The sequence below is a fragment of the Musa acuminata genome, chromosome BXJ2-9 (assembly GCF_036884655.1).
Source record: "Musa acuminata AAA Group cultivar baxijiao chromosome BXJ2-9, Cavendish_Baxijiao_AAA, whole genome shotgun sequence".
NCBI classification, from domain to species: domain Eukaryota; kingdom Viridiplantae; phylum Streptophyta; class Magnoliopsida; order Zingiberales; family Musaceae; genus Musa; species Musa acuminata.
In genome coordinates this window covers 13355001-13367761 of record NC_088346.1, presented here as the reverse complement: position 1 = coordinate 13367761, position 12761 = coordinate 13355001, and the positions used below count along the sequence as shown (strand labels likewise).

The window sequence follows — 12761 nt, the reverse complement described above, 5'->3', positions numbered from 1 at the left end:
TAACATAATATATTCTATACGCAGTTTGTTTCACGGATTTTTGTGCACTAATCTTCACACGATGAAGAACATCTTTTTGGGAAATTGGGGATTTTGTTTTTTCTTGTTCTTCTACTGCGCATGTGATGTCACCCCTAAGATTTCCCAACAGAGATTTGGGCGATGATTGGAGGAGCGTCATCGCAACCCTGTTGTGTGAATTATCACTAAAGAGGATGGCACTTGAACTCCTTCATCCAATCCTATAGATCTACAAGAATTTAGGGATATATGATCTCCCTAAGTAAAAACACTATCTCATACATAGATATAAGTTTTGCGGGTTTTTGCGCACCAATCTTCGCATGATGACGAATACCTTTTTAAAAAATTTAGGGTTTTTATTTTTTGTTCTTTCGTTGCGCACGTGATGTCGCCCCTAAATTTTCTTACAAGTGCCTTATCAGCATTTATGCTGAAGTGGATATATCCACATGTGGGAAAGATGGTCGTATAGTTTTCGATTTTGTGGGTTTTTACGTACCAATTTTCGTACGATGACGAGAAACTTTTTTCTATAGGAAATTCTAGGATTTTTGTTTTTTGTTCTTCCACTATGCATGTGAATGTGTTAGGAACCTTTTTTTTTTAGCTTTTGAATAATGTTTATTGAGTCTGTTTAGTCCAATTGTTTATTGAGTCGGTTTGGTTCAGTTAGAATCAAGTAGAGGTTTATTTAATATTTATTTATTATTAGAGTTCAAGTCCTGATGGACTCTAGGTGGAACTCTATAAATAGGGATGTAACTACTTCTTTTCGGAAATCTATGAAAAATATTATTCTGTCTTTGGACAAACTCTTGGAGGCCGATTCCCTCGAAGCGATCAAGGAGGGCCGATCCCCTCGAAGCGATCTAGGAGGGCCGATCCCCTCGAAGCGATCAAGGAGGTCGATCCCCTCGAAGCGATCATTATCATCCTCATTTCTCCCCTTTTTCCACGATAAGACTTTAGGGTCTTATCATTTGGTATCAGAGCGACGATAAGACCTTTAGGGTCTTATCATTTGGTATCAGAGCCTACCATAATACTTTAGGGTCTTATCATTTGGTATTAGAGCGACGATAAGACCTTTAGGGTCTTATCATTTGGTATCAGAGCCTACGATAAGACTTTAGGGTCTTACCATTTGGTATCAGAGCCATGATAAGACTTTAGAGTCTTATCAATTGGTATCAGAGCAGCTATCCTTCGCGTTCTCGTTGCAACGAAGCTATCAAAAAAAAAAAATAACGAAGAAAGAAAGAAAGAGAGAGAAGAAGAAGATGAAGCAGCAACCGCAGCCACGCACCCCTGCTTCCCCTGCGTCCGGCCAGCCCACCCGCCGGCCGTCGCTGCTCTCCGGCCAGCGCCCACCATCGCCCCGCTTCCCGGCCGGCGAGCACTACCGCCTCTGTTCCCCGGCCAGGAGACGACGCTGCCAGCGTCCATCCCAGCCCTACTGCCGCCGCCCGCCTCCCCTTGCGTCGCAGCGCAGCCGCTCGACTCTTCTCCTCGGCGATCGTTGGTGACGGTGCTCCCAGCCGCGCCACCACCGCTGCCTCTCCACCGCAACCCTAGCCGTGCCCCCCCCCTTGGGTCGCAGCCGCAGCCGCCTGTTGCCGTAGCCCCTCGTTGCAACGGTTGCAGAAACAGAGTTCCTCTGTTGCCGCAGCCCCTCGTCGATCGCAGCCGCGCCTCCACCAGCCGCGCCGCCTCCAGCACTCCTCTTCCCCTCCAGCGCCGTCGCCGACTAGCCGACCCATCACCGCTGCGGGCCACCGTGCGACGACCGCCGCACGCCTCCCAGCAGCCGATCCTCCTTGCTCTGCATCCGTAGTGCCAGAAACAGGGCAACTCACCGGTTGCCCTTGTTCCCAACCGTGACACCGCCGACTCCTCCTTCTCCACTGCTGCCGCTGCTTCTCGGCCGCACGATGACCGCCGCGCCGCCGTTGCCAGCATCGCCAGCGGCTCCGGCTGTGGTGCGATAGAAACAGAGCACCCTGTTTCCCATCTCCAGCATCGCAACTTCCCGGCCAGCGACGACGCTCGCTGCCTTTTTCTCCACCGCCAACGCTGCGCTCCGGCCAGTGACCACCGGTGCTGCCAGCCACCGCAGCCTTCTCCTCAACCGCTCGTGATCCTTCCGGCCAACTCCTTCGGTGGTGCGACAAAAACAGAACCACCACGCAGCAACAAAAACAGTGGCACCCTCTGCTGCCGTAGCCGTCGATTGTAACCACCGTCGTCGCTCCTGGCCAACGACCAACCCCTCGTTCTGCAGCAGTCGCCCTCCAACAGTGAACGCAGCAACAGCAGCAAGTACGTTGCCTTGCCTCAACCCCAGCAGCGCACGCAACATCGATTCCTCTTCTCTACCTCGGCCGCATCAACGCCGCCTCCCCCTTGCTTAGCATATTCTGCCACAACCACAGGTTGCCATCACCGCAGCCTCAACCCCATTGCTCGGCGATTGCTTCCTTGGGTCACAACAGTCGCAACCATCGCTTTTCAGCCTTAGTGCTCTCATCTCACGCAGTGACACAAACACAAGGTAGCTACTCTTCCTCTAACGCAGTGACCACAGCACTGCCCTTGGCGTCCACCTCCTTGGCAACTTCGCATCGATAGTGTTGATGCCCTTGACCGACACCAAAAACAGGAGTTGAGATTACAGATTTGTAGTCTTACGCAATGGCCACTGATAACTCGGTGAAAGCACAAATGGAAGCATTGGAAATCAGAATTGAGAATCAACTATAAGAAACACTTAATGATTTCAAAAAGAGCCTACTGGAGAGCCTCAACAAATTTCAACAAAATAGGGGCTCAAGTTTTACGTTGCACAAATCTGAAAATACAGGAAAAATGCCCCAAGATTGTGACATAATCTACTCATACATGAAGGTGGATGGACAGCTCTCAAAAATTTGTCAGACTTCTACAGTGTTGGAATATCATAGTAGGTTTGAAAGATTATCAAATCAAGCTAGAGATTGGTCAGAACGATAACTTCTGGATACATTTATTGAAGGTCTTATTCCAGAGATCCGATGTGAAGTTAAGGTTCGTCAACCTCGCACTATGATAGCTGTGATCTCATTCGCACATCTACATGAGAAAAAAATCAATAGGGAAAATCATGGAAACAGAAGTGATAATAACCAGATGATCAGTAAGCCACCAGCCCTATCTATTCCCAACTAAAGCCTTGACACCCGAAGACTAACCCAAGAAGAACTTAAGGAAAGATCAGCAAAGGGTTTGTACTATGATGAAAAGTGGAGTATGGAACACCGATGTAAACAAGGGCAACTTCTGATGATTGAGCCAATTAGAGAGGAACCGGAAGTAAAAGAGTTGGACTCCGATCATAAAGGTATGAAAACTAATGAACATATTGAAGCCATCACACATACAGTTCATGCATTGGCTGACTACACTAACCCACAAATTATGAAAATCGAAGGAACTTTGAAGCATCAACCTGTCACTATTTTGATTGATACAGATAGCACTAATAATTTTATGGACAAGAAAGTTGTAGCCCAATTAGCCCACCACATTGAAGGCTATGATATATTCGAAGCTGATAGACAGATTTTAACTTATGATAGCAAAGGTCAGGAATTTCTTGCAACGATTACTACACTGAAAGATCGACCTATTGCTTACACCGTCAAAAAGTGGAGACCATACTTACTTGATCAATGGGTTATGATGCGTTACAGATAGCCTATGACTGAAGTGCTAAAAGACAAGCTCCCCGAGATTGATGCTACTCAGCCTTGAGGACAAGGCTAATTTGAAGAGGGAGGAACTGTTAGGAACCTTTGTTTGAGCTTTTGAATAATGTTTATTGAGTCTGTTTAGTCCAGTCGTTTATTGAGTCGGTTTGGTTCAGTCAGAGTCAAGTAGAGGTTTATTTAATATTTATTTATTATTAGAGTTCAAGTCCTGATGGACTCTAGGTGGAACTCTATAAATAGGGATGTAACTACTTCTTTTCGAAAATCTATGAAAAATATTATTCCATCTTTGGACAAACCCTAGGAGGCCGATCCTCTCGAAGTGATCAAGGAGGGCCGATCCCCTCGAAGCGATCAAGGAGGGTCGATCCCCTTGAAGCGATCAAGGAGGGCGATCCCCTCGAAGCGATCATTATCATCCTCATTTCTCCCCTTTCTTCCACGATAAGACTTTAGGGTCTTATCATTTGGTATCAGAGCGACGATAAGACCTTTAGGGTCTTATCATTTGGTATCAGAGCCTACGATAAGACTTTAGGGTCTTATCATTTGGTATCAGAGCGACAATAAGACCTTTAGGGTCTTATCATTTGGTATCAGAGCCTACGATAAGACTTTAGGGTCTTACCAGAATGCTTAAATAATGAGTAACGGATGAACTTCTTGTATGCCTCGAATTTTGTTAATGAACCGAGCGATAAAGTCGGAGAGTGTCTCTTCCTCCCCTTGCTTGAGTCTGAGCAACATTGCTACCGACAACTTCGGGAATACATTCCCAAGGAAGGAGAGTTTAAACTCCTTTATAACTTGGGCAAAGGAGCCGATTGAGTGTGGTTTCAAACAAGTATACCACTCCTGCGCTAGGCCTCTCAGCGTCATTGGGAACACGTGGCACATCAAAGCATTCGAGGTGCCGTAGAGAGACATTTAGGCACAAAAGGCGATAGTGTGTTCAATCGGGTCAGTACTAACGTTAAAGGCTTCCAGCAATGGGAGACGAAAGTTGGTCAGGATGGGTTCCTCTTGGATGTTTTGGGTGAATGGGGATCAATCTAAGGTAAGATCAACTGGATTCTCCCCCCTAGACTGCTGGAACTCTCACCGCATCTCATTTGGGCATTGGTCCATTTGATGTAGCTAGGCCTTCAAAGAGTTATCCGTTGAATCCATCGATTGGATTTTGGAAAGGGTAGAGTAGAGCGGTGGTGTAGTGGTGTGCTAAACTCCACTGTTAGGAACTAGGGCACTCCTTCGGTTGATAGTTCTGCGGACCTCGGGCAATCTTAAAATGCTAGCATTACGTCGGTTGGGGGGATTCCAAAGGATGTCAATGTTAATTGTAGTTGTGGCATTGTCCGTGGCCGAGATGGTGGTGCCCGTAAGCATCTGCACCTAATGGGCGAGGTTCAGGAATACCTCGCTGGGAACGATCAAGTGACTCGAGTTCGTCCTTGAGGGTGAGGGGCTTGGGTCATTGAACAGATGCTAGTGTTGTTAGTCATAGGTGCCCTACAAGCCAATCACATGAGTGATGACACGTGTGACATGACATATACTCGTTTTACTTATTATATTATTTGGTATTTTATCATTTTATATTGCTTGTTGTATGAATATATATTATAATGTTCATAGATCTATGCAATGAGAATCGAATCGTGATGAGATCACGATAATGAGACTGATTCATTTTTAAACACAAACCCTAAATAATTCTAGTTATAGGTTACTCGAGAGGGACATTGAGATAACTAGACAGACTGGTGTACTTTATACCCGTCCATATGATGAAGGCAATTGGTCTCATAGTTGCTCGTATGGGGACACTAGGGACACAATAAAGGTGCTCATTGGAGAATGAGTTCACTGATTGATCTACTCACGGAATGCTGGATGGTTTCTGATGTCATATTGTCAAACAATGATTTTGTAGTCCCAGTAGTGTATCTGGTCCTTAGACTTGAGACACCAATGATGTCTTGTATGAGTACTCCACTCTTTGATACCAGACTTATAAGCTTGGAAGTTCCAAATCTAGTACAGCTAGTCATCGGGAGTGGTAGCCAACCTTACGATGATAATTGAGTGTTAATAGAGGTTCATCTACTCTTGGTGTCATGAGAAGAATATTCCATATGTTTTTGCTCAAACAAATCCCTGGTTAGGGTCATTCGAATTGAGAGAGAAAGAGTTCTCTATGAGAATCCGATTAGAGCGATACTTAAGTATAAACTGTATGGGCCTAACAGCACCATTCCTAGTATACAGTCTCTAGGGTATTAGATGAATAAGAGACTATAGATACAAAATAATTGAGGACAAATAGGTCCAAAGGATTGGATTTCCCTATATCGTTTGGGGACTACGGCGTAGTGGCCTAGTATAGTCGTAGTCGATGAGTCGAGTGAATTATTATAGAGATAATAATTCACTAAGTCAAGGGTCACATACATATGGTAGACATTGCGATGAGTAGAGGCTTGGATATGACATATCCGTCAGAGCCCCTATCTTATTGGATATCCAATAAGCCTCTAAATTATTGGATCCCATGGATGAGATTCAATAAGAGCTAATAAGAGATTATTGGGTAGAGACCCATTAATCTAAGAGCCTTAGGTAATTTGCTGAAGATCCAGTACCCAATAAGGTAGGATTCATTAGGGTTAAGTTAACTGAGAACTTCTATAAATCGAAGAAAACCAAAAACCCATAGGCTAGAGGCTTCTTGGTTCCCACCTTCTATTCTCCTCTCCCCTTCTCCTCCTCAGATAGCAGATGTGGAGATTTGGGTGACGATTGGAGGAGCGTCATCGCAACCCTACTATGTGGATTATCGCTAAAGAGGAGGGCACTTGAACTCCTTCATCCAATCCTATAGATCTGCAAGAATTTAGAGATATATGATCTTCCTAAGTAAAAATACTATTTCATACATAGATATAAGTTTTGTGGGTTTTTGCGTACTAATCTTCGCACGATGACGAATACCCTTTTTAAAATTTTGAGATTTTTATTTTTTGTTCTTTCGCGCCGCATGTGATATCGCTCCTAAATTTTCTTACAAGTGCTTTATCGGTGTTTGTGTTGAGGTGGATATATCCACATGTGGGGAAGATAGCAGTTGCCACCCCCCCTCCCGAGTAAAAGTGTTGTGGGTTAATAGGCGAACGTTCCTACGGCATCAGGCTCTCATTCTAGCATCAAACTATTGTAGAAAAATGTCATTGACATTTAGTTAGTTTGATTTGAGTTTGAACTCATGTGCACAAGATTGTCTTTGAGGTAGCTCCAAAGTGGATCCTATTGTGCAAATGGCCCATTAGTTCAGCCCATAGTGGGCTTCAATAACCCCAGCCCACTTTAGTCTTAATACTCCTCTCTTTTAACCTAAACTTAGATCTAAAAATGGGCTAATGGTGGTTGCAAAAAGGGTTGAAAATTACAGCAACGTGATTCAAAAAAACGGAGGAGGAAAGGGCAGAAAAATAAGAGAAAAATAATAGGAAAGAAGATAAGGACAACACAAAGACTGTTCTCAATTATCCAGGTAGTGTTATCACCTCAGGTTATATCATATTTATAGTGAACTCTTGCTGTGATTACTTGGGGAGATTTCGAATATTGTGCACAGTGACATAATCCTTGTATCACAGTTATTCTCTTGTGATTGTTGCTTAATTTTTTGGGCAAGAGACTTTGAGATTTATATATTCATTAATATTATAGTGGATTTTCTCTATTTTGCACCGTGGTTTTTACTTTTCACGTTGGAAGGATTTTCTACATAAATCTTGGTGTCCTATTTAATTGTGATTCTATTTAATTCTGCTGCGTATTATGGTTTGCTTGTATTAGTTCATATACAAAGTTCGTTCGTCTGTTTATCCCATCAAATCTGAGGTGACTCCGAGGTGAAAGTATTATCCTCCCGAGGTGGAAGTATTATGCTCCCAAGGTGGAAGTATTGCACTCTAGAGGTGGTATCTACATGAAGACTAGGGTCATAAAAGGTTTCTCGATTCGATCTATCTAATGCTTAAGTTAATAATCCTAAATTCCTAAATGTGAGCTCAAATAGTTCGAAAAAGGATAAAGTCATCCATATTTTCCTATGTTTTTATACCTTAAAAGAGGGGAAGAAAGTTTGTGACATCCTTTCTTATAATAAAGAAAGAAAAAAAAGTTTATGATTGCCTTCTTCGTCGGAGAGAAGATAATTTGTAATTATCTTCCTTGTTACGAAGAATGAAAAAAAAAATAATGATTATTTTTTTTATCATAATAAACGAGAAGAAAACTTGATTATTTCTTAATTTAAATTCGAGGTTAGATGGCAATCATGTGACAATCATGATATTAAATTCACTATCACATATCCATCACTATCACAACAGCGTTTATAAAGCTGATCAAAGATAGAAGTTTGGAATGCTTGCATGCATGAGTGAGCTTAACTACTGTTCAAGTTCTTGCCATCCACATGATGAAAGAGCCTCAATATGGTCCATGTTATGGGGCCCATTTGCAAAAGTAATAGGACAGAATTTTTAGATTTAAAACCTTAAATCTCGTATTATTTGGTATTGAAAATCTCCAACAATTTTTTTTATAAAAACTACAAGTACTGTCGATAAATCTAAAAGCTTATCTAACATAATTTTTTTACTCCTTCCATTTATATTCCAGCATTCGTATGAAGGCATTCATGTCTTGTCCTCTATGATTCATGTAGGAGCCTTCAAATGATAGGATTTGTTAGACTACAGAAGTTTAATTATTGAGATGGATGGATCAATATCTGTATCTTAAAACTAGGAATGTGTTCAGTGCTATCCATGTTCTTCTATTTGTACGTCTCTATCAAAAAAGATGCTCAAAGAAAGCAAACTATTAATTGAAGTTACTATTAAATTCATGTAGACACTTTGACCTAAAGAGTTTGATTTTTTTTGCATGGATCCGATTGGATAACTGATCCATCAATTTTGTCGAGCTTAGACTCTCGACTAATTGTTTGTGGTCTTCGTCGTGACTGACCCATCAATTTCGTCGAGCTTTGACTATCGGCTAAATTGTGTGTGGTCTTCGTCACAATGGGGAAACAACCAATCAATGACGAGCAGTGTTTTCATTGGATTGAGACAAGAGATAAATCATAAATCACAGAAAAGTCTAAGAGAAAAGACATGGCCGACGTGTTGCTTATGTCAGACATACGAATAGCTTATTTTAAGTGCTGTGAGCTCTACAGCTCTATCCAGCTCTCAAGAAGCACATCACCTCCTTTCTTTCCCACCAGTTCACCTCTCCCTCTCTCTCAGATTGATCATTGAAAGTGATTTATACAGCTCAAGAACGTAAAAGTTGTAATGGATAGCCAAGAGTACACGAAGGATGGATCAGTTGATCTCCATGGCCGCCCTGTTCTCGCATCTCAAACTGGGAGATGGAGAGCTTGCGCCTTCCTAGTAGGTAAACTCGACCACACTTTTGCTTCATTATTCACCACTTTGTGATATGTGAGAGAGAGAGAGAGAGAGAGAGAGAGAGAGAGAGAGAGAGAGAGTTGTAATTATGGAAGTTCCTTGTCGAGATTCAGAGAGAGAGAGAGAGAGAGTTGTAACCATGGAAATCCTTGTGGAGACTGAGAGAGAGAGAGAGAGAGAGAGAGTAGTCACCACGGAAGTTCCTTGTTGAGACTCACAGTGAGAGAGAGAGAGAGAGAGAGAGAGAGAGTATATGATTTGACATGAACACTTCTTATGTGAAACCACTGATGCAGGGTACGAAGCATTTGAAAGGATGGCCTTCTACGGAGTGGCCTCAAACCTGGTGGTGTACTTGACGACACAGCTGCATGAAGACACAGTCTCCTCAGTGAGGAACGTCAACAACTGGTCCGGCTCCGTCTGGCTCACGCCCATCCTCGGAGCTTACATCGCCGACGCCTACTTCGGCCGCTTCTGGACCTTCACGGTCTCCTCCCTCGTCTATGTACTTGTAAGAGCTGACATGATCCCTAGCTTTTTCCTGCAGGAATCCATCATCATTTTCAACATGCATTTCCACAGTTTTCTCTCTCATCTATGAACTCCTAAGAGCCGATAAGATCCCAAGCCTTTTGATCTAAATGAATTCAGCATTGTTTTCTCTCCATCTATCTACTGCTAAGAGCCGATAAGATCCGTAGCTTTTCCTAGATGAATACAGCATTGTTTTCGACATGAATTTCCACAGTTTCCTCTTTCATCTATGTGCTGAGTAAGAGCTGATCAGAAGTTCCCAGCTTTTCTTACATGAGTTCAGCATTGTTTTCGGCATGAACTTCACTGTTTCTTCTTTCTCATCTCTGTACTGGCAAGAGCTGATGAGTACGAGCATTAGCTTTGGTGAGGTTGGGTTGCCATTAGGAGGAAGCATTTAGTTGCTTTCTGGGGTGTGGCGGATGAGCCAACCATTGGAAGGTGATTGGGGTGGTGGGGGCTCGTCTATTATTTCTCTTTCCCTAAAGTAGGCATTGCCCACTTTGCGTTTGTTTCACGTGATCGATCGAACTCGACATTCCTCCTCTCCACTCAGCCCGTGATGATGGAACTGATTGGTGGTGCTATTCCAAGATTTTATAGTCAATCATTTACCTTTTTTTGTTTTTCTCTCTTCCCCCGTCCCCTCCCCCTCCCCCTCCCCCACCCCCACCCCAACCACACCGACACCCCCCTCGCCCCCCCCCCCCCCCCCCCCCCCGTCCCCCGCTTTTTCTTTTCTCTCTTTTCTTTTTCTAATCCATAAGATATTGTACAAGTCGAGTTACAGCATTTTTACTACTATATTATAGTTTTTAATAATAATAAAAATATAATGTAATACAAAAATATTGTATTACAGTGTTTTCATATTATAGTGTTCTTAATAGTATCAAGAAAACTTTATAATGCTATAAAAATATTATTCTAAAATATAACATAATATTTTATCTTATATTATAATAATTTACTAATATTATAGAAATTTAAAAAAATATTATAATCGGATCGATTTACCATATGAACCCTATCTATCGAATGAAAAAGGGAAAGGTGACAAAGTAATCTTAGTATTAGATAAAAGGGCTAAGGTTCATTTTAGCTATTAGGGTTTTGGTTATTGATCACTTAAACCCTTATGATTTACTCATGTCTAAAATAACCCCTATATTTTTTAAAATGTAACATATAAATCCCTTATATTAAGTTTGAGTTAATAGACATTAGAGTTTGCTTACATAGCATGCTGACTCATAATAAAATATTTATATAATAACACGTATAATTTAAGTTTTAAAAAATAATATATTTTAGTCCATGTGGTTTTGGTCATGGACCACTTAAGCCCTTATGATTTTGTTTGTGTCTAAAATGACCCATATATTTTTAAAAACATAGCAGATAAGCCCCTCTCGTTAAATATGAGTTGACAAATACTAGAGTCTACTTACATAGCACATGCTGACTCATAATAAATTATTAATATAATGATATTTATAATTTAAGTTTAAAAAAGATATATCTTATTGAGTAAGAGGAAGTGATGAAGTCCGTAACGATGGTTGAAGGCGGAGAGGCAAAGGTACGAGAGGCCGAAAGTGGAGGTGAGGGAGAGCTAGACCACCATGTCATAGGCACGATGGGTGGGCGCGTAAGAAAGAACAAAGTAGGAGGCAGCGGGGAAGAAGATGCCCAAGAGGAGGAAGAGGGACTATGAGACCATTGCATGTCTAGTGTTGGACTGATCAACACACATCCATCTGAGGTAGGGCCAGAAGCTCATGAGTTTATCGTCAGCACGGGAGAGGCTACGTGTGTACGACATCTTGCTAGGCAACAGTGGCTCGATGCTGCTGCTAGTGGTCGCTTTCACAATGATGCCTCTCTCTACCATTGATGGTGGCCTCAATTTTTTAAAACACGTAAGTAGACTTTAATGTTTGTTAACTCAAACTAGGACTTATACGCTATATTTTTTAAAACATAAGGGTTGTTTTAGACATGAGCAAAACTATAGGGGATTATGTGCTCCATGACCAAAACCACAAGGGTTAAAATGAATCACTTTTTTAAACTTAAATTACATGTGTCATTGTATTAATAGTTTCTTATGAGTCAGCATGTCACGTAAGCAGACTCTAACGTCCGTTAACTCAGACTTGACGGGAGAGGCTTATATGTCACGTTTTTTAAAATATAAGGGTTATCTTATACACGAGTAAACCATGAAAGCTTAAGTGGTCCATGACCAAAACTATAAGGGCTAAAATAAATCTTAACCTTACATTAATAAAAAGTATATCATTTGAAAATATTGAAAAAGGAGAGTACTTTGGAAAAAAAAAATCCAAAATGAGACTTTTCTTATATAGATCAATCAATAAAGGTCAATGCAAATACTAGAAGCTTTCTTATTATTTTATATAAAATTTATTTTATTAAGCATTTACCTTTTTTATAAATTAAAAAAATTTATTTTATAAAATAATTTCTAAATATTTTGTAGAAATTTTTTTTTGCTTTAATTGATTCAAAAGTAAAAGCAAGATAGGACGCTTAAGAAATTATCAAAACATTTTTGTAAAGATGATATTACTATAAACTATATTAAAAGTTTGAGTTTAGTTATATTATAAGGAAATCTAGGGTAACTTCACATGTGTAGTGGAAGAACAAAAGAGAAAATCTTAGATTTTTTTGTAGAAAATAAGGTTTCATCGTCGTACAAAGATTGATGCGCTAAAACTCGTAAAACCAAAAAACTATGCGTACAAGAGAGATCGTGTTACCTAGGAATATCATATATCCATGAATTCCATAGATTTGTGAGAGAGGATGAAGGAGGTCAACTGTCATCCTCTTTAGCGGTGATTCACATGGTAGGGACTACGAAAACGCTCCTCAAATCGAAAGACAATCCTCCTCGTAACATGCACTACGCAATCAAGAAGAAATTGCCCCTTCT

The 12761-nt window shown here is 41.2% G+C and overlaps 1 protein-coding gene across 1 annotated transcript in view; it reads left to right on the top strand.

Moving 5' to 3' along the window:
* The first annotated feature begins 9042 nt into the window (after positions 1–9042).
* Positions 9043–12761, top strand: part of LOC135623213 (protein NRT1/ PTR FAMILY 5.1-like) — an 8673-nt gene continuing 4954 nt past the window's right edge. Inside the window, exons 1-2 of the mRNA XM_065125928.1 lie at positions 9043–9245; positions 9556–9773. Of these exons, the coding sequence (XP_064982000.1) occupies positions 9143–9245; positions 9556–9773 (321 nt within the window). The 5' untranslated portion in view covers positions 9043–9142. The remainder of the gene's footprint in view (positions 9246–9555; positions 9774–12761) is intronic.